Source organism: Dinoponera quadriceps, unplaced genomic scaffold (assembly GCF_001313825.1).
Source record: "Dinoponera quadriceps isolate SergipeBrazil2010 unplaced genomic scaffold, ASM131382v1 scaffold1395, whole genome shotgun sequence".
Taxonomy (NCBI): domain Eukaryota; kingdom Metazoa; phylum Arthropoda; class Insecta; order Hymenoptera; family Formicidae; genus Dinoponera; species Dinoponera quadriceps.
Window position 1 is genome coordinate 1,772,933 of NW_014556488.1, and position 27,093 is coordinate 1,800,025.

At 47.8% G+C, this 27,093-nt stretch overlaps 3 protein-coding genes across 3 annotated transcripts in view; 2 read left to right on the forward strand and 1 right to left on the reverse strand.

Annotated features, from left to right (window-relative positions):
• Positions 1-1,176: 1,176 nt before the first annotated feature.
• Positions 1,177-7,102, reverse strand: LOC106747780 (nuclear RNA export factor 1-like). Its single transcript, XM_014625676.1, has 10 exons — positions 6,789-7,102; positions 4,587-4,900; positions 4,417-4,503; positions 4,049-4,292; positions 3,706-3,899; positions 3,490-3,602; positions 2,827-2,863; positions 2,524-2,750; positions 2,251-2,419; positions 1,177-1,988 (listed from the first exon to the last, which is right to left on the reverse strand). The coding sequence occupies exons 1-10, from the start codon at positions 6,883-6,885 to the stop codon at positions 1,470-1,472; spliced, it is 2,001 nt and encodes a 666-aa protein (XP_014481162.1). The 5' UTR covers positions 6,886-7,102; the 3' UTR covers positions 1,177-1,469.
• A 1,361-nt stretch (positions 7,103-8,463) lies between these two features.
• Positions 8,464-9,882, forward strand: LOC106747585 (rRNA-processing protein FCF1 homolog). The gene is made up of 5 exons (XM_014625227.1): positions 8,464-8,608; positions 8,800-8,882; positions 8,977-9,048; positions 9,192-9,501; positions 9,636-9,882. The coding sequence occupies exons 1-5, from the start codon at positions 8,606-8,608 to the stop codon at positions 9,774-9,776; spliced, it is 609 nt and encodes a 202-aa protein (XP_014480713.1). The 5' UTR covers positions 8,464-8,605; the 3' UTR covers positions 9,777-9,882.
• A 5,606-nt stretch (positions 9,883-15,488) lies between these two features.
• Positions 15,489-27,093, forward strand: part of LOC106747787 (cadherin-related tumor suppressor) — a 90,809-nt gene continuing 79,204 nt past the window's right edge. Inside the window, exon 1 of the mRNA XM_014625687.1 lies at positions 15,489-20,794. Coding sequence (XP_014481173.1) covers positions 15,551-20,794 — 5,244 coding nt within the window. The 5' untranslated portion in view covers positions 15,489-15,550. The remainder of the gene's footprint in view (positions 20,795-27,093) is intronic.

Genomic DNA, 27,093 nt, shown 5'->3' on the forward strand with positions numbered 1-27,093 from the left:
GCAGAATTCTTTACTGTTCTGTATAAATTAAATATTACGAATTGTGCATCTCATATGACCGCGTACGCACATATAGTTTTGAGCATACTTTGCGAAATAAAGCCAACACTGAATCTAAACTACCGCGTATAATTTATGTTCACACGAAGTAATCGGACGTAACGCATTCGAGAGACGGCCCTTTTTCAGGACCTTAATGAGTATCATGTATGCGTAGCGACGTAATTATTTCATCGGCCTGTTTTAACTTAAGTATTATATAGTTTTGCGGAAAACCAAATAATTTATCGACAACTTATGTCTTGCGCAATATAAAATGTTCTGCCTAGTGACTGTGTTCACCGTAAACTTAGATATACTTAAAAAGAAACCTCATTATTTTTGTTTTTTCTTTTTTTTTTGGCATATGCGTAGGTATTATATAGAAGAAGATATTTTTGTTGTTCTGAAATAAAAATAACATTTAAACCATCTCCATGGATTTCATATCGAAAGTAAGGAAGAAAGCGCACGCTCTCTTGATACTTTCGATATGAGGTTCTTCCTTCCGTTACTTTCATATGTATATCTATACACGCACGCACATACGCACAATGATATTGTACAGTTACAGAAAAAAATTCTTTTGTAAAAAAGAGATGGAATATTTTTGTTCTTTATAATGTACAAAACCCCATAATCTACATATGGATAATTTCTCTTATCCTTCTCGCTTTCTTTTCCCGTTTGTGCGCTGTACTTGAGAGACAAGCACCAGCAGCATCGTATTATCTAGATTTTCTGTAACATCTCATTGTGTATGCACGAAATTAAAGTATTTTCGTTATTTTTACTATCATGCATAGCGACATAAAGGCTGGAAAATAATTTTATGAAATATCAAAGAAGAACTTATTATTCAGCACAATATCCTTCTACCTCCCCCGCGCCGAAAATTTTTTTGGAATGAGATATTTCACTTCAGATGCACTTAATGTTAATGTGACCGACCGTCACATTTCTATTATGTACACTAAGTATATTACATGCCGCTGGAAACTTGTTAAAAACCGGTAGGTTCGTTTTAAAAACCTCGTATTTACACGAAGAGGAAGAAACACTTATATTTTAACAGTTGAGGGTTTTTTTAACGAGCTCAAACATTTTTAACAAATCTCCGCAGCATCCATCATGTGCATTTATCATCATTAGTGAAATATTAAAAAAAAAATAAATAAAATAAAAAGAAAAATTCCCAAGTGTTCGCTAATTAAATTTCCCTCTGCTATACTCCTATTTTTTTTGTATTTTTTTTTTTCATTTTTGCGGAGTTTGACGACGGTTTAATACGAGATTTTCGCGAATAGCGAACACTTGGAGGCCCCAAATTTCAATGGAAAATTTACAAAGAGGGAAATCCGCGCGAAATACCGCGCAAAGGAACGAGAATGCAAGAGCTTGTCGTGCTGCGACGTGGTTGCTCTCTGCATTTACTTCGCAAACGCCTCCGGCGGTATCTGACCAAGCTTAAAGAAATTCTGAAATGCAGAGAGCGCGTTATTATAATTCCACTGTACCTCGTGTAAGCACTTCAAGCTCCACTGCAAATTCATGTTCGTTTGCTGACTCAACGTGACCACCATCTGCTGCTTGATCTCTTCACTCAATTCAGCTGTCTCCATAGGCTTGGCCGCTTCGACTTCGGTCGGCATTTGTGGCACCAATGGAGTTGGCTGTTCTATGACTGCTTGCGGCACCATTGACACTTGTTGCTGCTCCACGGAGTCTCGCGGCAATAGTGATGCAGGCTGTCCGCTTTGACTCAACTGACTCTTCAGCTGCTTCAGCTGTGCATCAGTCGGCTGACTGATGTGTATTTGTTCGTTGCAAATACAGTATCCGGTACCTTCTGGGATTATTACAAAGGTCCGATTGAAATAACGAATGGGCTCCTCCTTAGTATTGACTTCTTGGAAATAGCCCGTCAACGTTACGAACATCATCGTCGGCTGCGAACATACACGAGGACCAGGTTAGACATGAACTTTCAGTCTCGCATAAACACCGCTATGGGAGGAAAGCGGAAAGTTTCGCGAGAGATTCTTCGAGAGATCCGAACAACTATATAATAGCGATGTTACAAAAAGATTTATATATATATAACGAATGGAAGAGAGAAAAAAGTGTAGAAAATCTACTAGTTGTAATCTGTGCAATCGAGCGCTCAGTGAAATGAATGGACTTCGAGATGAAATATTCAATGCAACTTACCGTTGGTAACGTGATATCCATCGTGAAAGTATCGAGAAGATGCTTGGTCTGCGGCATCTCCGAGAGGAACGATACTACAGGTAATTTACCGTTCTTCAACAATTTGATTCTCTTAGTGCTGTCATTCACTCGGAATAAATTTCGGTTTTCAGCGAGATAACCGTTCAATCTGTAACGAGAGAAGTTTTCAATCAGAGCATCGAACTCGCTCGATCATCATATTACAAAGCTCGGAAGAGCGAAGGAATCGCAGGCATTGCGCAAATTACTTACTTTAAATGCGTATACGTGATCGTTAAACTAAAGCACGCGTGCTCGTTATACGCATTCAACAGCGGCTGACGAGTGTCGCTGTCGAATATCGTGAAATATTGTTGAAGGAACTGGCTGGCGATCTCATGCGCATTCTGACTCGAGGCATACATCCTCTGCGGCGGTGGCGCTTTGGCCGCTTCATCAACCACGTCAAACACGATTGGTCGCGGTAACTCCGTTCCATCCTGTTGTTGGGTGCAAAATATTAATTATAAAAATGTTCTTTCCATATTTTTTTGGTTATTCGTTTTACATACTCACCAATCGCAATAGCTTCGGAAACCGTTTCCGGACGTCACTGTAGGTGGGACAGAAAATCCGGCAGGTTCCAGATTAATGCGATAACAATAATTTTGTATTAATATTACGATGGAGATAGATAAATAGAGAGAAAGAAAAAAAGAAAGAAAGAAAGAAAGAAAGAAAAAAAGAAGGAAAGAAAGAAGGAAAGAAAGAAGGAAAGAAAGAAGGAAAGAAAGAAAGAAGGAAAGAAAGAAAGAAAGAAAGAAAGAGAGAGAGAAAGAGAGAGAGAGAGAGAGAGAGAGAGAGAGAGAGAGAGAGAGAGAGAGAGAGAGAGAGAGAGAGTGTGTGTGTGTGTGTGTGTGTAAAATAATTTAACTAAATCTAAAATCTTTCAAATTAATTGTAACAAAATCTGTTCTATTCTAAACAATTTGAAACAAGTTTCACATCAATTTCTCGATGCAAAGAAAATGGATTTGCAAAATTTTAATTGAAATTTATAATAATACCTGCAAATGCCAGTTGAATAAAAAAATGTTGGAAAATTAGTTATAAGAATTCAGTTCTGAAGAATATATGAGGAGATATTTAAATAATTATTATCGCAATGTTTTACTACATCATGCAGACAACTAATCCTGAAAACTTTTCGACGAAAGAAGGATCTTGGCGTTACATTACCTAACGTAATCGTTCTGCCGAGATCTGTATTTCTTGCAAACAGGATTGCCTTGTAATCGCAATTCATCCAATTTCAAATCTTTCAGAACATCCAGTTGGTTCATTTCCCGGATCTGTAATACGCGATTAATTTGTTAGTGCATCAGAAGAGCAAATACTTTAAGTAATTGTTATCAAAAGCGATAATATTAATGGCACATAATCTTTCCATCCTACCTTATTGTCACCAATATAAAGTATCTTCAACTTTGGAAACTTCTTACTCAGAACGTTGAGCCCTTGGATTATGTGGATCTTATTGCCTTCCAAATTTAAAGCCTCCAGCGTCGGTATATGTTGACCCACAATATCTAACACTGCCATCAACAGTGGGGGACGAAATAATGCGCAAAAATAATCAGAAACAAGATCTGCAAAAAACAATATTTATATTAATTATAGAAAAAGTACAAATATAATAAATATTCCGACGTTAATTGAGATTTGTTAGAACCGCGCACGGTTTTATTAACGATACTTTCTCCTCACTGGTCTACTGCAATTTTGTCGTTGTACTAACCTTGATCTTGATGGAACTTCGATAAATCCAAGGCATTCGTGTCAGCTATGTAACGCTTCGCCATAGCTTGCTTCAAACGTTCTTTCAGTTTCTCATCAATCTCACACTGCGGGAATCCCGGCTTCACTTTTATCTGCAGTTTGAAGCCATCAGTCATCGTGAGTTTGCGGTCGCAATTTGCCAATGCGATCGCTGCCTTCTGATCGTCAACGTAAAAGGAAGCAATGTTGTCCATTACTTTATACTGTAAGTAAACAGGTGAATTAGACCACACAAGAACCTTCAAGTTACACTTTCAATGCAATATATGTTTTATTGTTGTTGTGTGTAACTTAACTTTGTAAACACAAAAAAAAAGTCGTACTTACAGTAATAGGTACAAATACTTCAGGCGCCATGTAGTTCAATAGATTCCTTATGACATAGTCCTTCTCATACTTGTGACCATATGGTATCTAATTGTAATGCATAATTTATATAGTAGATTTACAGTTTCATGCAAACGACATAGCTCGTGTAAAACAGAGGTATTACTTACGCTAATTTTATACCAATCGGATTCGCCCAATCGATTTGTTCGCATTCTCATCTGCCCGATAAACTGCCCCGCTTGGAAATTTCTGCTTGGCAGAGGGCTATTCCTTCCTCTGCTTCCACTTCCACGTCCTCTCTCTCGGATAGTCACCTGCCTTGTATTGTTATTGGAAGTCGTCGTCATTGGGATATCTTCGTCCAAATTCACCAAATTACGCCTAATCTGCTTGTTAACCGGCCTCTGAGTCTTGAACGATACTCGGAGTCTAGTACCGTCATAAGGATCCAAAATACGTCTTGCATTACGGTTGTCATGAGCTGTGAACAAACACAACTTAAGATAAATCGACCGTTCGAAAGTGGCAACATTAGCAAAATTCTCGAATTGACGCGTTCACGCACGTGTATCCCACGCCACGCTGAAATTTGGAGTTTTCCTTTTTATAAATTTTAACTTCCAAAGTACGTTTAGAATTTTTATGAAACATTGCATTATTAAAAGATCAATTATACAGACGTACGAGAGAAAAAGAAATGACCGCCTAACTTTCAAGAGATGAATTATAAAATTTTATAATTTATAAAAATTGACTTCACTTTTTAATTGATAGCATACAAAAATAAGCTTACGATACTGATGACAGTGCAATCTCAACCGAATCAAAGATAATATATGGATACGCTAGGCCTGTTTATCTCAGCTGAACTAGCGTTGCGTTGAATTCTTGTTCCTCTTCCCTTTAAAGCTGAGTCCCACACCCGTTTCATTTAAATAGAAAAAACCAGTTGCAACCCAGTTCAGTATAAAGGAAAAACAGACCTGCTATTGCGTCATCAACGGCAGATGTGATTTGGCGCGGTAATTCGACGCAGGTATTCACCGTGGGGATGCAACCCGGATGTTTAGGTAAAAAAAAAGCAGGTAGAAAAAAGTAAAGCAGATAAGAAAACATGGGGTAAAGGAAAAACAGACCTACTACTGCGTCATCAACAGCAGATGATTTGGCGCCGTAATTCGACGCAGGTATTCACCGTGGGAATGCAACCCGGATGTTTAGGTAAAAAAAAAAAAGCAGGTAGAAAAAAGTAAAGCAGATAAGAAAGCATGGGGTATCCCTAATTCCCTGGATTTCCCGCTCATGGGTGATGACACATACTTGTGGAATGTGTGGAGAACGCAGGGGTGGCTATGCCGAAATTGAGCCTAGCACAAAAATATCGAATATAACACGAGTGCGTCTTTATCGGCTGATAAAACATCGGGCGAAATATATCACGTTACATAAATGTGACAATCATTGCTGGTGTAGCATTCAGCGTAACATGAGCGTAAACAATGCCACACATGCGTGAAGCGTTAATCGTGAAGCAGTGAATAAAACTTGATCAGTTGTAAACATTCATAACAAATTTTCCCGCCTATGTCATATCAACTGCGTTCAGTTTTGAAAATCGGAAACATCCGTTTGTTCCGGTTGCCCCAAGAAAGTTGTTTCATCGGCTGTTTCATTAGCTAGACATTATTTCATAAGATAATCATGAGAGCAAACCGATATGCATCTGCGATTTGCAAAATCGAGCGCAGCTATTGAAATTCTTGCTCAATTCCAATGCGGCTTTGTTCGCTCCGACCGATAAAGGCTTCGTTCGTTTCCAGGACGAGGAGGATCGAGTGTATTCGACGGATGCCGACGCATTCGCTCTGAAATTATTACGTTACCGTTTCATGAAACGACGACAATTCAAACGAGCCAGGAAAACCTTAGCCGTGACGTGTTGCGTCGTTTCTTCGCGCTCAGATAATTCCGCGTAAAAATAGCGAAACGCTTCGGCGTCTCGCAGCACGGAGTTCGCTATTAATTCGGCCCTCGCGCGGAAATCTACCCCGATAAATCGCAATCGCACGTTCGCCCGAGTCCATTCCGCCTCGACGTTATCGCGTTTACGCACGTACGCAGCTGATGCGTAGAACTCTGCATGGCGGTAGTGTCCATTTTGCTTCTTTCGCGCGTACTCGATAGCCACGTGTGACCGAAAGGGAACAAAGCGAGGCTGCGGTGGAGAGATGATTACGTCGGTTGTGAAAAGTAACGAGCATCGAGAACGTGGAAGAAACAGCGGATGGATATCCTCCTCGCGCGTGACGATATCAAACGGATATCGGCGCAATCGCCGAGAACAAGGAAATGGTGTTTCGGTTACTTACCAAAATAATGCTTATCGTAACGCTTGTTGTCCAGAGGAGGGGCTGCGCCGCCGCCACGACTGTCCCAGGACGGTGTCTTGTTCGATTTCTTCGGCATCTCGGTGCACGAATCACGATCACAAACTCTATGTCCACACACAGCTTCTTTCTTCTCCAACGATTAGGTTAGGAAAGTCTCGGAAATGGCTTCTGAGAAAACTCGAACCTACACCCCTAACGTCTAACGCCGGAGTGGTCTCTCCTTGATCGATGCCCGAGGTAAATCACGATGGGGATGCGTATGGTGGGGATGCGCATGCGCGTGGTGAGGGATGCGCATGCGCAGTGTGTAACAACTTTCTTCGCAGCTGCGTACGCATATATTTGCTCAAACCTTTTCGAATATTTCGTAATCGGCGTAACGGTTTTACCGCGCGAAAGATCTGTCTGCGATAGACTCTTTCTCCTTTCAAATAAAAGAAAAGGACAAAAAAGAAAAACATTGGTTTGTTTAACCCATTAGCTGCCACGATCCTCATTTGGGGATTGTGATTTGAATATAATTATACTGTTACACAACTTTTTGTGCATATATATAACTTATCCGGCCAAAAATTTCAAAAAACAAATTTGGCAGTTAATGGCAGTTAATGGGTTAATTTTCTCGAATTCTTTTCCAGCCTCTACCTGCGGCGTGCGAGGTCAGATGACTCATTGTAAAACCTTTTTTTCAACGAGTCAGGTGATCCATTGCGAAATACTTTTTTCCGACGAGTTTCACAAACTGGTTTTACCAAAGCGTCCCACGTCCATAAAAGTAATTTTTTCTCAATTCTCAAGAGACACATGGCCGAGATAGAGTGTTGCAATCTTTAATTGCCTGATTGTAGAAAATCAACGTTCTTCTACTTCAGTAACATCGTAGTTTATATGTATATTTATATATATACTCGGTCGACACGTTTAATTACAGTTATATTACTTCAAGCGTAATTTCGATATAAAGTTATTGTTACATTTAAAATTATATAACTGCAATTAAACATATCGACGAGATATAAATATGCCAGTACATTCATACGAAAATAAAAGTTTGAATAGTTTGATGAAAAAACAAGTAAAATATATTTTCTCGGAGAAAATAAATTTTATTTTTCAACATAATCTCCTTCGAGAGATAACATAATCTCCTTCAACATAATCTCCTTCATTCATCTCGGCTTCGATCTGCGCAGCTATTAAATTCTTCGAATAAAAATGTTTAATAGTGTAGAACTCATTTCATTCAATTTCTTTTCCAATAAGAAAATTTGATTTTAGGCCGGAAGCATATAGAAAAATTTAAGCAGTAAAATTTTCCATTTTCCATTTTCATCAACTCCAGTTAATCTAACCAACTGGTTAACTCTGCATTTTCAGAAATGCACCAATCGATACGCAGTATGATGACTCCAAGTTAAGTCAGCAATTCGAAAACGCTGTATAAACTATAGAATTTTATTATTGGCTGTAAGTTTCGAAATGCAGCCGCTAGTAAAATTTAGACTGCGTTCGGAAATATTACACTGGGATGCATTCAGAAATTTTACTCGAATAGAATAGCGTTTATTAACCAATCATGATAAAGAAATTTTTGCTCTTTCTTTTTTTGATTGGCCAATTGAAAGATATTCAACGCTCAGTGAGTATTCACGAACGCAGTCATACAGAAGCATCACGTGTGGAGAAAGTTAAGATTGCATTTATTACGTGTTTTGAATGTTTGTTATACATTCGCATATATTCACTCTTTTATTGTTACTTTTACGATAAAAGCTGAATATACGAAAATTATTACAATGGTAAGAATTTTATTTTTACTAAGCAACGCATTAAAATCATATATATTTATAAATTGAAAGGCACACATAACCTTAAATCTACGAGTTATAAGATTATATATATTTACTTATTGTTTTCAAATTTCTAAGTATATTTTATTCTATATTCACAATTTATATGGATGTATTATAGAATTAATTATTTGTTTCAGGGGAAAAATAAAAAAACGCGTAAGGTAGTGATGCAAAGATTCGCTCAGATGAAAAAGATGATCAGTTTGAGTGATTCACGAATGTAAGCTAATATGATATTTCACATTTCCAACATCTTATTGTTAAATATTCCTAAATAATGTATAACAATAGAACAAGATCAAACTCTTTTGCAGAAAACCAGAGAAACGGCAACCATCTAAGAAAGCTCCAAAAGAAGACAAGGCTAAGATAAAAGTTACAGAAGCGTAAGTAATGTCAGATATTTAGTTTAATGAGTAATTCAATAGTTTATCTGTAACAAAATACTTTTGTATACAACATTATAAAGTGATTACATGTTATGAAATATATTTATATTTTAAAACTGTAAGATGTCTTATGTTTTAAGGCCACAACAATCTTCTGCGTTGTTTTTCCAATACAACACGCAGCTTGGTCCACCGTACCACATCTTAATCGATACGAACTTCATCAATTTTTCCATCAAGAACAAATTGGACATCATACAAAATATGATGCATTGCCTTTATGCAAAGTGTATACCATATATAACAGACTGTGTGATGGGCGAGTTGGAGAAGCTTGGACAAAAGTATAAATTAGCGTTGAAGATTATCAAGGATCCACGATTCGAACGATTAACCTGTATGCATAGAGGAACATATGCAGACGATTGTATCGTAAACAGAGTTACACAAGTAAGTACATGTATCTCATGATAGAAATTTAAGAAATGTCTGTGTATAACATGAGTGATAAAAATTTGATTTGAATTAGTGTGGAGAAACAGAAACGCTAAACTGTGTATTATTGCATTGTGTTATTATTGCAGCACAAATGTTACATCGTCGCGACTAATGATAAAGATCTGAAGCGGCGGATACGAAAAATACCGGGTGTGCCAATAATGTACGTATCTCAGCACAGATACACGATAGAACGAATGCCGGACGCTTATGGTGCACCTAAGTAGTAGGCCCAATTAAAAAAAAATAATTTTTTAATACGTTAACTTAAGGAAGATATGTTTTTGTAAATAAATCTTGGCATTATAGTACCATAAATTATTGGAGCTGTTAGTTTGGTTTCTACAATCATAGAGATCCTTCTTTTTCTTTTCCATTGTAATGCCATATGTTTCAGATTTTTATCTCATGTTTTGTATTACCTTTTTATAATAGCTTTCTTTCGTATTATTTTTCCTTCTAATCCTAATATATGGTCCATCTGTTCCACGTGTTTCAGTTTTAGGAAATTTTTTTTTTTCTTTTCTAATGGAAGATATTTACATCATCCTGCCATCTGTTGTGGTTTTCAGCCATAAAATCCTTTGTGGAAATTTCTATTGTGTTTAAGAAATTTCTCAAACCACTGAATGTTATTCGTCTTTTTCTTCGGCTTAATTATTTTTAGCAGCCATATTGATTACACGATATCAGAAATGGGAAAAAAATGATAGTAAATTTCTAGCGACATACAGATTTATTTTTCAGTTTTCCTTGAAAAATATAATAGTTTTTCAATAAGACTTGAAATCTGTAAAATATGCGGAATACTCAATGAAATACAAAGCCTCATTTTCAGTTGCTAATATCTCAGTTTTCGAATGATTAATCGTTTTCAAATTACGTGTCAATAATTAGGTTATTTTCAAATCTATATATAGTGCAAATTTCAACGAATTTCTGAAATCTTTTTATGATATTGCTACCTTGAGCGAGTTACATGTGCGTTCATTTGAATCGATAGTCAATAGTATTGACTGATAATTTCATTAGAACTGCAAATTAAACATTACCGTCTCCGAGCATAATTGAGGGATGCTGACATCTCTACGAAAACTCGAATAAAATATATCGACCTCTGACATATTATCGTAGGAGCGCTGCTTTATCGACGGAAGGGGCATCATGAGGCATCATGGGTTATTACCGAATTCAGTAAAGAAGACGCGAACAGATCAGCTAGCGTCGTAACGATGAAAATACGAATTCCCCCGCGTATATTGTGCTCCGGCAAGATGCTCAAACATTTCACACCAAATCGGCACGAAATCAGAACGGAAACGGTCGCACGCGACCTGCATCTTTACAAACGAGTGAGCCAAGGTGAGGTCGCCAAAGTTCGCACGTAGGCATTTTTGTTACGATAATTGGTCTGTTCGCTGAACCAGCCGCATTAGTTGAAGAAATTTACGTACACCGAAGTGTGAGAATCTTGTACGCGCGCTTCAAGATGTGTATGTAAATTTCTTGAACTAGCTCAGAGCCAGTTCAGCTGGAAGGAACAGACCAATTGTCGGAGACTGGAACCTGGACTAACCTGGTGGTTCGTCGACGCAACGGGAATGCGTACGACGCGTCATATAATACATCGCATGGACGGTTCTTATCGATCAAGATCGCGTATTTTTGCGTTGAAGGAAACGCGATACGCGCGCGGATTTATGTAATTAATGATTTTGGCGCGCACAGTGTCCCGGCTTTTCCATATCCGGATAAATGTCGGGATTCCTTCGCTCTCGTCCCCCCCCCCTCCCCCCGACCCACCGGTTACCTCCGTCGGGTCGTGACCTTTCTAATATCGCGGAACAACAAATGGCATACGGAACGCGCGCGTTACCACCGTGGAACGCGGGATTATTAATCATGCGCTTTCGCGAGCGATTCAACGTTCTGTTGCATCCGTCGACGGGAGACAAGTCCTCGAGTCGAGCTTCGATCCGCCTCTTTGTCTTAATAGTTAACCGTTCAGATTTCACCGTTCGACAAAAAATATATACAGTTAGTTGCATCGTACACAGCGAGAAACACTTTGTGTTGAAGTCAGTTTTTGTTAACAAATTTTCGTGTTAAATTTCTGATAAAATTATTAAAAAATTTTATGAAAATTATAAAAAAAGTGACATTAATTTTTTAACATACGCTTGTGTTAATTTAACACATTGTGTATGTTACCGCAATATTTTCTGTGTGAGTCGATATTCAATATGTGTAAGTGTTAACATATTTTATATTTCAGTGTTGACAAATTAGTTAATTTTCACTTAATTATGCGGTAATTTTTGACGTAACATTTGTATTATTTTCTCACATATTCATCTTGCGTTAAATTAACGCAAATTTTTTTACCGTGTTTTATTGTTATTACTACAATTTTTACAAGTCATTAACTACAATTATATTCTTTCTTTTTTGCGCAGAGATAAGGCGACCGTTTTACATGATCACTAATTCACGAATGCACTTTACGCCGCGGCTCATTCCACACGAGAAGGTATGTGTCTAAACGTATCGTCGCGTATTGTCATCGATGAACGCTTCTCTGATTTCCACCGTTTTCCAGGTCAAAGCGGCGACTCGTCCATTTTTCCCGACATCACCCGATAGATAAGGGCTTCATTCCTCCAGGGTGCTCGTCAAAAGCGTGCTCGTACTCTCACGCTTATCTGAGCCCACGTAACGTGAGTCAATCCGAAACGATCTGTCGCCTGTTCCGTGGGGCTCACAACGTGAAGCGACGATCGGGGAGAAGATTGGTAGCTGCTGAGGGGACGGGGAGCCGTGCGACACGTGGAGAAGGATGGGAAAAGGTTTGTCCCGTGTACGTAAATCGGCGGACTTATCAAAGGGCGAGCCGATGTACATAGCATACCCATTCATACAGCATCATACCCAGTAAACTAGATTAAAGGAAACCAACGGTTGAACAGGCGAGCGAGCGAGCGAGCAGGCGAACGAACGAGCGAACAAGCGAGCTGCGTGCGTGCGTCGGAGAGAAAGAGAGGAGCGGCGAGAAGGCGAGAACCAGAAGGAGACGGTGAGCTTAGTTCGTAGGTAGAAGACCGAGAGGATCGAGCGGAACGCTCGATTGCGGTAACGGATTAGTTATAAAAGTGGCGTAGGGCCGCGGATATGTATCTACAGCGCCCGGATAGGTCCGGAGGACCCCGGCGACTCTCGCCCACTCTCCCTCCCCGTCGTCCCTTTGCCATCGCCGCGCTTCTCCGCGTGGCAGCCCGCACCCCCTGCTCGCCCTTCCAGGTATTTCCCCTCCTCCCCCACGCATTATTCATCTCTTGTTCTCCGTCCTCGTCATCCCTTTTCTCGTCGGTCTTCGGTATCGCTCTAGCTGCCTCTCTCTCTCTTTTTCTGTCCCTTTCCTTCGTTCTTTTGCTTTCTCCTCCTCTTTCTCTCACCAACTCGTCGTTCTCTCTCTCTCTCTCTCTCGTCTTCATCGTGTCTTCCTCACTCCCGTCAAAGCGAAGCAACGTCCTCGTCGCATCGAGGCTCCAGCACACGGCGGCCATCTTGCATACCTGAGCCTCCGCATTGCTCGTTCCTCGAGGGCAAAAGGGAGAATATCTCAGCGAGACGACGGCGGGATGCGCGAGGCGAGTCGAAGGTGGAAGGATCGCGCGTGGAAGATGGCGGAGAGGGAAGGCTGGAGAGGGGCGAGGTGGGGGTGAAGGGGGGAGGCAGGAGAATGAGGCCCCGGTTGAGACAGCGGGCCCCGACGAAGAGCAAGTGCGAAGGAGAGACCGTACGATCTGTACGACGGACAAAGAGGCACGTATGCCGATAGGTAGTGGTATAAACGAAGAGATAGGAGGGAAAGGGAGTGGGCAGGAGGGAAGAGGAGGGAGATGGGAAAGAGTACCGTGATAAGAGCGAGCGAAACGAATGTTAAGAAGAGGAGAGAGCGACGAAGACAGGAGGTCGAACGTTTCTTGACACGAAAGAGGGGGCCAGGGGGGACGCGAGGAAGAGGAAAGGAGAGGGAGCGATATCGGTGAGAGCGAGCGGGACTTACGCGGGCAGAGAAAGAGAGGGACGGAGTGCTACAGTCACGATGTCTCTCGGAGCGGACGGAGAAGGTGGTATCGGTGGGTCTTGCGCGGGGTTGCAAGGGGAGAGGCAGAATAAAGAGGGAGAGAGAGAGAGCGAGCGAACGGAGGAGTCGCGAGCGGGAGGAGGAGAACGCGAAACAGCACGTTGGGGCCCGATGGATCAGAGAGGGACGGCATCAGCCAGCCCGAAGAATGCCTCTCCCGGCAGCGGCGAAGTTCTGAGACCGGCTTGGTTCAGTCGAGTCAGATCAGTCCTTGGGAAGGCGATTTTCTCTCCGCGGTGCGCGTTCTTTCGGTGGGCCCTTACTACTCGTCGTCGCGCTCATTCGGCCCCGGTTTTTCGCCTCTTGCCTTCCCTTTTCCTATCCCCCCCATCCGCACCCCCTCACCCTGTCCTTCGCCCCGTTCGTTCGCCACCCCGCGCGTGCTTATCGTTTCTTCACCCCTCGGATAACGTCTACCCCGAGGCGAGCGTGAAGAGAGAGAGAGAGAGAGAGAGAGAACGGGCGCGCGCGCGCGCGCTAGCGAACCCGTTGTTGAGCTCGTGAGATCGCTCCCCGCGATCGGCGAACTCGAGCATCGCGATCGCGTGAACTTCCCGACGATTTCCGCGAGAGCCCGGCGAGCGCGCGAAGGGTGAATCGCGGGACCGTCTCTTTCGCCCGAGAGGCTCGGTTACTAACTCGTTCGGTCGAATCGGTACACCGCCGCGAGGGTACACACGGGGGCTACTTACGCGTGTGCGTACATACCGTGTTCTTGTGCTTCGGCCGTCGCGACCCTCGTCCGCCCGCGTTCCTGTGTCCAGTGTTCTGCATCTCGGGTATCAGTGATAACAGGGCCGTGGATTTTCCGTGGAGGATTCCGAGTGTTTCGCGACCTCCGGAGGTCGCGTCGAGTGTGCCTCGGCTTTCGCCGTTCAGTGTGCGTTCTCGCAGCATCCCGTCGTGGTACTCGTCGTGAGGGAAAAATAAAGAAGAGATATGACAGAGCGCGAGGGGCGAGCCCCGAAGCACGTGACGTAGGAATGCCCGAAGCGGAGAGGCCGGAAGAGGAGTGCAGCAACAGCGGCCGCGGGTGGAGGATCTCGTCGCGGAATCCCGTTTTCGGGAAGGTCGCCGGCACGATCCGGCCGGGCCGATAATCGGAAAAGCGAGAAGAAACGTCCGGCGTGCTCGCATGAGCATCCGCAGACGCGTTTCGCGAGGCGCGGCTCTCGGCGGGTCACTGCCCTCTCTGTCGGGTGAAGTCTCCTCTCGTGTACACTTGACTTTCAGCGGCGAGGGAAAGGAGGAGAGAAGGAGGGAAGGACGGGGAGAGATAAGGGGAGAGAGCGGGAGAAAGAGAGAAACGGATATAGAGGGAAGAAAGAGGAGGAGGAGGAGGAGGAGAAAGAGGAGAGAGAGAGAGGGAGAAAGAGAGACGGAAAAGAAAGCACCCACCTTCGGGTGCGCGGGTTTAAATCGGGACCCTGGTCCAGGTGGGGAAGAGAAAAAGAAAGGAAATGCGACGGCAACTGGGCGATTCACGTTGTCGCGCGCGCGATTAATCTCCATCCTTAGAATGTCGCGTGTACAATGCGCCGGTACTACGTAGACGTGAAGGACGAGATTATCACCGGCCACCATGAGGAGGAAGAACGACAGGTAGTGCGTACGCATTTTTATGCCGACGAGTCGTAGAGGGTTTTGGCTAAGGCAGGTGGGCGTGTCGCGGGACAAGAAGAGATGATCATAAGGAGATCGATGGTCCTAGCCCTGCTCCTGGGACTCCTGTCGGTGGAGCAACATGGCGGCCGGGTCGCCGCCGGCGGCGACCTGGAGCGACGCACGGCGTCCGAGTATTTTACGCGCAACCTACCTCAAAGGGTCACGCGCCTGGTGCCACGAAGGTCACCGATGTTGCCTCAGGACAGCGCCGCGATGGGCCTGGCTATGCAGAGCAGAGCGGTCGACACGAGGGTGCAGCTGGAGGTCAAAGAGGGCGAGCCCAGGGGAACGTTGGTCGGTCAGATACCTGTCAAGTCCGACTTCACGTACAGATTCAACGAGCTGCCGCAGGAGTTCCTGCTCGATCCGGAGACCGGTCAGATAAGAACGGCGAAGGTGCTCGATCGCGAGGCCCTCAGCAGCGATCGCTTCGACCTGGTCGTGCTCTCGAGCCTGCCGACGTACCCGATCGAGGTGCGGATCTTGGTGCTGGACATCAACGACAACGATCCGGAATTTCCAGAGGCCAGCATCGCGGTGAGCTTCTCCGAGTCCGCCGTGGCGGGCACCAAGCTGCTGTTGGACGCCGCTACGGACAGGGACACGCCGGATAACGGTGTCCTGGACGATTACTTCATCGTCGACGGCAACACGGACGGGAAGTTTCGTCTTCAGGTCACCGCCAATCCCACCGGTGAGGCGTCGTACCTCCACCTGGAGACCACGGGCAAGCTGGACCGCGAACAGGTGGAATACTACTCGCTGAACATCTGCGCTCGCGACCGTGGCCAGCCACCGCGGCTCGGCTACCTGCTGGTGAACGTGACGGTGTTGGACGTGAACGACAATCCTCCCGTCTTCCAGCAGAGCGACTACGTCGTGTCGTTGAACGAGAGCGCGCCGATCGGCACGAAGGTGCTCACGGTGCACGCTACCGACAAGGACTCGGAGGACAATTCCAAGCTGACGTACTACCTGCCGGACAACGAGCGGAAGTTCACCATAGACCCGGAGACGGGCACGATCACCACCGCCGAGCCCCCGAGGTGTCCCGAGCAGATGTGCAACGTGTCACCCCGGGAGGACGGTTGCCCCAAGAGCTGCGTCATCACGGTCTTCGCTCGCGATCACGGCTCGCCCCGACAGGACGGCCGCACCTACGTGACGGTGAATCTGCTGGACGCGAACGACCACACGCCCCAGATCGAGTTCACCTTCTTCCCGTCGAACGCGGGCCTCCAGTTCGCCACCGTCGACGAGAACGCCGCGAACGACTCGATCGTGGCGGCGGTCGCGGTGGTCGACACCGACCAGGGCCTGAACGGCCGGTCCACCGTGCAGATCCGCTCCGGTAACGAGCTCGGTCACTTCCGGCTGGAGCACACGAAGGGCCTCTACATCGTGCGGGTCCACGGTCGGTTGGACCGCGAGGAGATACCCAAGTACAACCTGACGATGGTAGCCACCGATAAAGGCGTACCGCCCAGATCCTCCACGGCCTTCCTCGTGATCCACGTGAACGACGTGAACGACCACGAGCCGGTGTTCCAGCAGAGCGAGTACTCGGCGGTGCTGTCGGAGCTGTCGCCGATCGGCAGCTTCGTCGCCAGCATCCTGGCGACGGACTCGGACACCGGAGTGAACGCGAAGATCCACTACGAGTTCGCCATGGGCAACGAGCAGCATTGGTTCGCCATCGACAGCGACACCGGCCTGGTTACCACCGTGGCCACCTTGGACCGCGAGGTCAAAGGCAGTGTCGAGCTGCACGTGTCGGCTCGGGACGGCGGCCCGAATCCCAAGTACGCGTCCACGCATCTGAAGGTCACCGTCCTCGACGAGAACGACGAGGCGCCCTGCTTCTCCGAGAGCATGATCAACGTCACCCTGTTGGAGGACACGCCTCCGCAGAGCCTGGTGGCCGCCCTCACCGCCGTGGACAACGATCAGGGTACCAACGGTAGCGTCGCCTACTACTTCCACCCGAGCGTCTTGCACGATTACCCCAATACCTTCGCGTTGGACATGCTCAGCGGTCAGCTGACGACCAAGGTCAGCCTCGACCGAGAGACCATAGCGGAGTATCGGATCCTGGTGATAGCCAAGGACCAAGGCACGCCCGTGCAATCCTCGACGGCCACCGTGGTGTTGACCGTGGAGGACGTCAACGACAACACGCCGGTCTTTTACCCCTGGCGATACCTGATGTCCATCTCTCAGGACACCGCGCCGGGGAGCGTGCTGGGCAAGGTGACGGCGACGGACGCCGACGCCAGGGAGAACGCGCAAGTCAGGTACTCCCTGGAGTACGGCGGTGAAGGGCTCTTCGCGGTCGACGAGAGAACGGGCGAGGTCGCGTTTCAGGGCTCGGCCAAGGTCATATACAAGAGCCTGTACGAGCTGACCATCTCGGCGAGGGACACCGGCGACCAAATCACGCTCACGAACGCCATCGTGGAGATCGTCCGCAAGGACAACCTGAGGCACCTCGAGTTCGACAACTACAACGGCTACGACTTCAAGGTCTCCGAGGACAGGGGCGACTGCACCTCCATGCCCAGGGGATTCGGCAGGGAGATCGGCACGGTGCGCACCACGCCGCAATACGGCAACGCCAAGGTGGACTACACGATCGTGTACGGCGATCCGAAGGGCAACTTCAGGATCGACCCGCACACCGGCGTGATCAGTACCGCCGGCTGCCTGGACCGCGAGCAGGAGACCTACTACAGGCTGCAGTTGTTGGCGCACGCCAATCTCGCGTACGGCCACACGATCGTCAACATCACCGTCGAGGACGTGAACGACAACCCGCCGAGGTTCCCAAAGGGCGAATGGGGAGACGAGATACTGCTGAACGAGAACGCGGCGGTCGGCCAGCAGGTGTGTCTGGCTCGCGCCCGAGACTGGGACTCCGGCGCCAACGCCAGGATCGTTTACTCCCTGACGCACAATCCCGGCGAGCAGTTCAAGGTCGACGAGAACTCCGGTATCATATACCTCGGCAAGCCGATCAGAGCGCCGCCCGGCACGATTCTCCACCTGGAGGTGACGGCGACCGACTCCGGCAGTCCGCCGTTGTCGGCGCAGTATCAGGTCCGCGTGACGATCGAAGACGTGAACGACCACACGCCGGTCTTCAAGTTGACCAACTACGAGACATCCCTGCCCGAATCCACGCCTGTGAACGAGCGTTTCTTCTGGCTGACGGCTACCGACACGGACTTCGGCGCGAACGGTCAGGTGTTCTACAGCGTGACCGACGGGAACGCGGAGGGTCGCTTCGGGATCTTCCCGGACGGGCAGGTGTACGTGAAGAAGGAGCTCGATCGCGAACAGCAGGATTACTACGCCCTCGAGATCACCGCGTCGGACCAGGGTCAGCCGGCCAGGAGCTCCGTGGTGCCGATGGTGGTGCACGTAATCGACGAGAACGACAACGCGCCCGAGTTCACCAACAGCAGCTTCAGCTTCCACCTGCGCGAGAACGAGCCCCCGGACACCTTCGTCGGCAAACTGCTCGCGACCGATCGCGACGTCGGCCGTAACGCCGACCTCATATTCTCCCTGCCGTCCAACCAGCAGGACTTCATCGTCGACCCGAAGAACGGCTTCATCAAGTCCATGCGCGTGTTCGATCGGGAGCTGCTGATGACCAACACCGGCCGTAGCTCCATCTCCTTGGAGGTGTTCGTCGCCGACAACGGCGTGAATCGGCTGCACGACCGCGCCAAGGTCACCATCTACGTCACCGACGTGAACGACAACGTGCCGCAGTTCCAACGGCTGCCCTACGACGTCCAGATCAGCGAGGGCGCCGCCATCGGCACGCAACTGCTGCGGGTGTACACCACCGACGCCGACGAGGGCCTCAACGGCGACGTGTTCTACTCGCTGGAGGACGGGAATCAGCACGGCAACTTCATGATCGACGAGGCGACCGGGCAGATCTCGCTGGTGAAGGAGCTCGACCGCGAGACCTTCGACAGCTACGTGCTGACCGTCGTCGCGCACGACGCCGGCCTGGAGACTCGGCTGTCGTCGAGCGCGACCGTCCGCGTCGAGGTGACCGACGAGAACGACAACGTGCCGCGTTTCGTCGACAACAAGCCGAGGATCTCCGTGTTGGAGACCGCGCCGATCAACACCGAGCTGCTGAGATTCAAGGCCACCGACATCGACCTCAACAACAACAGCGACCTGTCGTTCGCAATATCAGCCGGCAACCGGAGGGACACCTTCTACATCGACCCGCTGACCGGTACGTTGTACCTGAGGAAGCCCCTCGATTACGAGGATCTGCAGCGGTACATGCTGAACGTCACCTGCAGCGACAACGGCCACCCCAGGCTCAGCTCGGTCACCACTCTGATCGTCGAGGTGATCGACGCGAACGACAATCCGCCGGTGTTCCCGACCACCGCGATAGTACGGCAGATTCGCGAGGGTATCCTCGTGCGCACGCCGATCGTCACCATCACCGCCGAGGACCCGGACTCGGGCGACAACGGGGTCATCAGCTACTCGATCCTCAGCCAGGAGCCGGAGGATCAAGTGCGCCGGTTCGGCATCAACCCCTCGAGCGGTGTGATACACACGCTGCAGCCGATCGACCGCGAGGAGGTGGACAACTTCAAGCTGGTCGTGGTCGCCACCGACCGTGCGCAGCCGCCGAGTGCTCGGCTGTCCGCCGAGAAGGTCGTCGTCGTAATCGTCGAGGACGTCAACGACAACGCGCCGATCTTCGTCAGCATGTCGGCGGTGGTGCTACCGCGACACGTAAGCCGCTCGAACTACCCGCACCACCACCAGCACAAGTCCCCCGAAGAGGTCCTGGTGACTCAGCTGCTCGCACGCGACCTCGACACCGGCACCAACGGCTTGGTAACTTACGAGCTGCTACGTTCCAGCAGCAACTACTCCGACATGTTCCGCATAGAGCGCAGCCACGGCTACCTCACGATGAAACTGCCGTACCCGTCGTCGAAGAACGCGCACTACCTGGAGCGCGCGTTCAAATACCAGGTGGGCGTGCGGGCGACCGACGAGGCGGTCCAAGCGGAGCGTCGCTCCTCGGAGACCTACGTGACCTTGATCGTGCCGAGCGAGGACGGCGACGATCAGCCGGTGTGGGAGCACCGCGGCCAGGTCGACGGCAACGTGTACGAAAACGAGCCGGTGGGCACCAGCATCCTGCGGGTGAGCGCCCGCTCGCGCCGCTCTTCCTCCAACCTCGAGCTCGAGTATTACGTGACGAACGTGACCGCCGGCGGCACCGGCTTCCAGGTCGACCGGCTCTTCGACGTCGACACGAAGACGGGCGTGCTGTCCACCGCGGCGGCTCTCGATCGGGAAACCGGCGCTCAGTGGTACGAGGTGGAGCTGTACGCCATCGGCCTCGGCGGCGGCAGGCCCAGTACGACGTCCACTAAAGTGAGTTCTACGTCTTTTGATTGATCGTGCCCGGTGATATTAATGATGCGTCGGCTCCTGAAAGATATTCGGTGCTTTTTGTCCGGCTCTCTCGAGCGTTTCCTCCTCTCTCCCCTCCCTACCGTCGCCACTCCCGTACCGCGCGAGCGAGCGAGCGAGCGAGCGCGCGCGCGCGCCTCGCGTAATGTAATTTCTCGATTGCCGGATAAGACCGCGGACTCGTTCGCTCGCTCGTTCGCCCCTTCGTCTGACCAGGTTGTCATCTACGCGCGCGCGAGAGGAAGAAAGGGAGAGGGAGAGAGAGATTCGGCGAGAATATTTTAATTGCCGAAACGGCGAAAGGTATCGCGCGGAATTACAGTTACACACTTGGCGCCAGAATGACGGAGCCACTTTTTTGTTTACAGACAATCCAATAAGGATTCATTCCGACGTGAGTAGAATGTGCAAAAAAAAAAGCAAGGAGGGGGTGATAATGATAGTTATTGGGACGCGCGTATATGTGCTAAAAGTGTCCCGATGTGTTTTCGTCAAGACGGAATTATCGTTATTATCATTATCTGTCGTTTGATGATTATTATTGTCGCGCCCGACCCCGCGGCGAGCGAACAGAGGAATTGGCGATCGAGCCGATTTCGAGAGCGGGTGGCGCGGGTCCACCGATTTTTCGATATGCCAAGCCGATCCTCCGGCTTTTGCGCTCACACGGAGAAAAATATTTTGCCGGCAAATTTCTCGGTTACTCTGCACCGAAAAAAAGAAATTGCTACGCTCAAGTAAATATTTACTAAGGAGTGTTGCGGTAATTTATTTTATTTCGATTAAATAGCACTTTTTTCCTCCCACTGTGCTACGTTTAAGTGATATTTACATTTAATCCAAATAAAATAAATTATTGCAATACTCCGCTTAGCAATTATTTACTTGAATATAGTGAATTTTTCTTCAGTGTGACGCGCACGGCAAAAAAACTTGTTGGACGGACAGAATAATTTCACTGTTGTAGCAGGACGTTTAGTTGGCGTGACCAAATTATTTTGCTGGCCATATACCCAGCAAATATAATTAATACCCCTGACAAATTTTCTTGCTATCCCAATAAATCTTTTTGCTGTTTCAAGCAAATGTTTTTGCTGACCGTACAGCGACTGAGAAATTTGCCGCGCCGGTAAAATCTTTTTTTTCGCGCACCCATCGCATTTCCGTCGCCGTCATCATAATTGAACGAACTGCAGACGGATTTATAGAATACAGGTAATAATTTCACACGCGTGATTAATTGTCCGGGAGATACTAATGATGTATTGGGCTCTGAAAGGAAATCTTTATTAAATGGGCGCGCACACCCCGCGTGTGATTCCCGTGGAAGTCGACGGAATCCATTTTCCTTATCCAAATATTGACGTCGCCGCCGAAACACAAGTATTATAATTATTTAATTACACGCTCTATCGGGGTTCTATCGCCTTTCGATTTCAGTTTCCCACTCGCCACGCCATTCTTTCGTCGGGGCGGAGTATCTTAATGCAACTGCGATAATAATTTATCCGATTTACGTAATTCCTGGGACTGAGAAATACCTCGTTAACATTTAACTCACGTTAAAAGTTCTGATTAAAAATTCTTACTGAAAACGCGAGAAGCGTAGAGTAACATGCAAAATTGATAAAATGAGACGCACGGGCCTCTTCTTCCTACAAGTTCTGACTCGCGTGTCGCGTAGGCGACGACGTAAGAAACTCGACGAAGGAACGTGTAATACGCGCGCGCGTTATACGCGTAATGTGCGCAAAAGGAATCGGGGGAACTTTCGACATTTCATCCTCGGCGTTATTTATGATCGTTCCTCACCGGACTCTATATAACCGGCATTCACTAATTTCTCCTTCTCACTCTCGATGACACAATAATTAGGGCGGCAACGTACGTGTCGCGTGTCTTTTGCTGGCCAGACGCGATAATTCGTCCAACTGAGAATTACGTTACGCAACAATACCTTTAGTGTAATTAGAGCCAGCGATAGAGAGATGAAAGAGACGAAGTTGGCAGACGGAGAGGTAGAGAGAGAGAGAGAGAAAGAGAGAGAGGAGGGGATACGGGGGGAAGGCAACAAGAAGAGGAATCTCTAGAGATGAGGCGTGATGGGTGGAAGGACAACTCGCGCGGGGAGAAAGACGAGCCCTCGTAGTAGGGAGAGAAAGGATGCGGAGGAGGGAGATCGTGAATACGAACGGTTTACAGCCGGTTCAGTGCTGCATAAATAGGGCTTAGGACCCGGGACGTTTCCTCAAATTACAGGGCGCGTTTTAAATTTATACGAAAGCGCCGCGCCGCCACCGCCGTCTCGTCTTGTTCTATTAGAACGCAGCGTATCCTAATTAATTCGCGCTTCTTATTCCGTACTTACACCGGGGCTGTTTCTCTACTCGTTGTCACGAGTTGCATAATTTGGACGAGCACAATTGTCGTCAAAGATCTCCGGGGCGAATTTGAATCCCCCGATCGCTGCCACGATAGCTCGGACAGAGCGCAGAGGTTAAAGCGGCACGTCATTGCCTTTTTCTAACCTGTCCCTTTAAAATCCTATTTTCATTCATTCATCAAAAGTCAAATTAAACGATCTTTTATTATTAAAAAAAACCCTAAATACCATCGTTATTCCACGATAGATTCCTCTCGTGGTACTCCGAGTCGAAATTTTAGTCCGAGTTTAATTTAGTTCTACATTAAACGTTCAAAGATCTTCTGTTGTGATATCTTTTGATGCTGAAGATGAGAAAGTTATTGCCGTTTTCTCCGCTCGAAGACTTGAATTAAAAATTAAAAATTTCGACCCGGTAGGGGGCTCCGACTGTTTCGTTCGATCGGCGGTATTTGGCGCGAATTCGCGGGAAATCCGGGAGTCTCTCTCTCTCTCTCCCTCGACGGAGTCCGGAATCAACGGTCGTGACATGTCCAGTCCTGTGCCGCGGAATTGGAAAAGACGGACAAGGCACGGAGGGAAGCAGGGGATGATGATCGGGCGAAGACGGGGGAGCGAAAGATAAGGAAGAGGAGGCGGTATGGCAAAGTGGGAGAGAATAAACGACAAGATGAACCGCGTGCCAGGAAATCAACTCGGATTCGAGTTCGGGCTGGCCCCTGGCCGCTCTCCCGGAGGTTCGAGGACTCGAGAAAAACTTGATCTCGAACGAGCGGGCGCATACAGGCGCAGCCCTTACCTCCGCGCTCGCGCACGCCTCGGAGGCCGTCGAGAGAGAGAGAGAGAGAGAAGTGCGCAGTTGGTCCCGTCTCTTCTACCCCCGGTGCGTACCGCTTCATTTCTGAAGATCCTCTCCGCCGTCGCGTCATGTCTCGCTCTCACCGTTCGGCCGCTCTTCGCCTCGTTTCTGCCCTGTCTTTAACAACTCTGTAAGACGCACTTGTAAGACTTTCTCTCTCTCTCTCTCTCTCTCTCTCTGTATGAGTTTTAAATTTAACTCTACTCCCCACAGATAGTTCATCTTTCCCCGCGCGAGAAGGCCGAAAAGTGAAGTCCTCACACTACTCGTTTTCTTCTTACATATTTAGACACAGGTGATGAATGTATTTTACGGATAAATGTAACTATTAATTCTCGGAGTATTGGAGAAAATCCAATTATCAGTGGGAAGTCATTTCGGTATCTTTTATTGCGGAAGGCCACGGACGAATTTCGAACTCTCACTTCGGAATTTTTGAAAAGCTAATCTTGGAGTAGTAAATAACTCGCTCTCCCCCTCCCCCCTTTCTCTCTCTCTCTCTCTCTCTCTCTCCATAAATAGACAGTCTCTTTCTCTCGTTTTCTGCCCCTCGCTCTCTTGCCTCGTCGCAAGCTTCTCTCCTCCTACTTTCGTCGCTCGCTGTGGGATCCTCTTCGGGAACCGACTCTGCAGAGTTCGGACGTTTTTGCGCCGCTCTCAGGAGCCGAACGAACGTCTTTTCGGGGCCTCCACGGGACCGGGTTCAGGTCCGGGCAGGTCGGTCGGTTCTCCCCCGCGCGCTCCCTTACGGAGGGTAAAGCTGTCCTCTTTTTCGTCGCGCGGACGGCATCATCGGGTCCGCGTCGTCGGCTTTTTGCCGGGCTAGTAGCGGCTGAATCCACGGGGTTGCGGCGGTGCAGTCGCAGGCGCGCCCTTTGTCTAACCCTTTGTAACGCGGCAACGATCATCGATACTTTGTCCGTTCGGTCAATCTCTCTCTCTCTCTCTCTCTCTCTCTTCTCCCCTTTTCACGAAGGTCGCGCTTCCCACGAAGCGTGACTTCAATTATCGCGCCTGGACGACGAGATGCTGTGTGTCGATACGAATGATATCTCGTAAAAATTTTCCATTTTCCGGCTTTTGCTTCAGCGAGCTCGAAATCTTCTCTCTCGACTTGCAGAGTTCGTAGCCGAAATCAGTTCCCTTATTCTCCAACTTCACAGAAAAAAAATTAGTATCAATTCAAGACTCATATTCTCACGTATAATAAATCAAGCGTATATAATCTTATACGTGAAGATAAAATTTGTTTATATGAAGAAATTCTGTACATATAGTTCCACTAAAAATATCATATTTTTGTGTTATTCGAGAAGAATTTTCACAAATTGAGAGGAAAAAATACTGGACCGAGAGAACGATATCTTCAAGCTAAGAATTGTATCGGTTCGACGTCATCGTTCTTTCTATCCCATACCTTTCCCTCTCAAAATTCATAAAAATTATCCTTGAACGATGAGAATACGATATTTTTAGTGGAACTAAAAAATGTTTTCACACAAGCAAATCTTACAAGATTATATATTTTCGCTTATATATGAGAGCACGAATCTCGGATTTTGATACTGATTTTTTCCCGCGCAAAATCAATGTGAACATCTCGTATCTCCCAGTCGTTCATAACAAAATGCATCTCCGAACGGTCTCGTTTCTCCCGGAAACTTCCGATTTCGCACACACGAGACAGATGTATCACTCCTCAGCCATCGATATTTCTCATGCTCGCCGGAACGTCGGAATAATTCCCCGGCCTTGCACCGTCGTGCACACGTTATCGCGATGAATTCGCGCACGCGGAAAAGAATAACGAGCTGACGCACGCACAACACCCGCGAGAGAACTTTTTACTCTCGCCTTGAGATCGGGCGAAGGGACCGGTCGCCGGGGTGTGCTTAGCATTGTTAGAACCATAGGTTGGGAGTAGGGACAGTGGTTCGTTAGAGAGCCACCCGAGCACGACACACATGGCGTTCGCACCGTGGCGAGGTGGCGTAAGTGGCACGGCGTTTGATTTAAGGAAGTGCTCTCTCCCGAGCCCGCTGACGTTAACGCACGAAGGTGTGAGATTCGAGTCGCGCTAGCCCACACGTCCGTCCTCGCGACCATGGGTGGGTCCTGCGAAATGTAGGCGTGATACTCATTTTTCCCGCGGTTAAATATATCCACGGGACGGTCGGTACAGGTAAGGGACGCGGCGTTACGGGCGCTGAGGTGCGCGCGTGAGTACGAACGGCCGAGAGAGAGCGAGCGAGCGCGCTTCTAATAATGGCCGGCGATAATTACGCCGGCCGTCGTGATTAATAATGCACGGTTAAACGCGTTAAACCCCGCAATTAACTCTTTCTATTTCGCAGACGGCCGCGCGCGCGCGCACGCACGCACGGCCGTTACGCGATACTTCGGCGTGTTTGCAGATTATTTGTTATCCGCGTTTACCAGCGTGCGCGTCGCGCGGACGATACGGACTAATCCCCCCCCCCCCCCCCCCCNCCCGTATAATGCCGGCCGCACTTGCCTCGCTCGCGATTGCACGCATCGGAAAACACCTGACGCACTTGAGCTTCATCATTATGCTTTTAAGCCGTGGCGACAAGTGCCGAAATTGAAGTCGGGTGTCGCGTCATTGAAATTTCGAAGCTCATCTGAAAATTCGCCACGTTCAGCGGAGTGTTTGTTTCGCGACTGTTGAACGTTTTCCGAATCGCTCTCTGTGAAGTGTAACCAATGTATTAGACGGAAAAACAATTTCGTAAGAACCAGAAATTCTATTTTCCCTCAACCAAAACAGGTTTGGTTCGTTCACCGTCTGATAAATTCAACCACGATTTGCAAGGAATCTTTTTGTCAAAATCAATGAAGTATTAGACAAAAGGGTCAAGTGGAGGAGTTTCCATTAAAAATTGATGAATACTCATTGATTATCGGCAGAATCCCGTTTCACCGATTCAGTTAGTGACACTTTCACTGACTCGACTTAAGAGAGCGAGATTGGATTATTCTTGATCCTTCAGATCCAGA

Bases quoted from the DNA above. Each gene is read 5' to 3' on its own strand.
- LOC106747780 (XM_014625676.1), bottom strand. From the start codon at position 6,885: ATGCCGAAGAAATCGAACAAGACACCGTCCTGGGACAGTCGTGGCGGC. The intron at 3,900-4,048 runs GTTAGTACAACG...TGTTTTTTGCAG, and splicing joins GAAGTTCCATCAAGATCAAG to ATCTTGTTTCTGATTATTTT. The intron at 1,989-2,250 runs GTAAGTTGCATT...GTATGTTCGCAG, and splicing joins TGGATATCACGTTACCAACG to CCGACGATGATGTTCGTAAC.
- LOC106747585 (XM_014625227.1), top strand. The intron at 9,049-9,191 runs GTAAGTAATGTC...TTATGTTTTAAG, and splicing joins AAGATAAAAGTTACAGAAGC to GCCACAACAATCTTCTGCGT. The intron at 9,502-9,635 runs GTAAGTACATGT...TTATTATTGCAG, and splicing joins TCGTAAACAGAGTTACACAA to CACAAATGTTACATCGTCGC.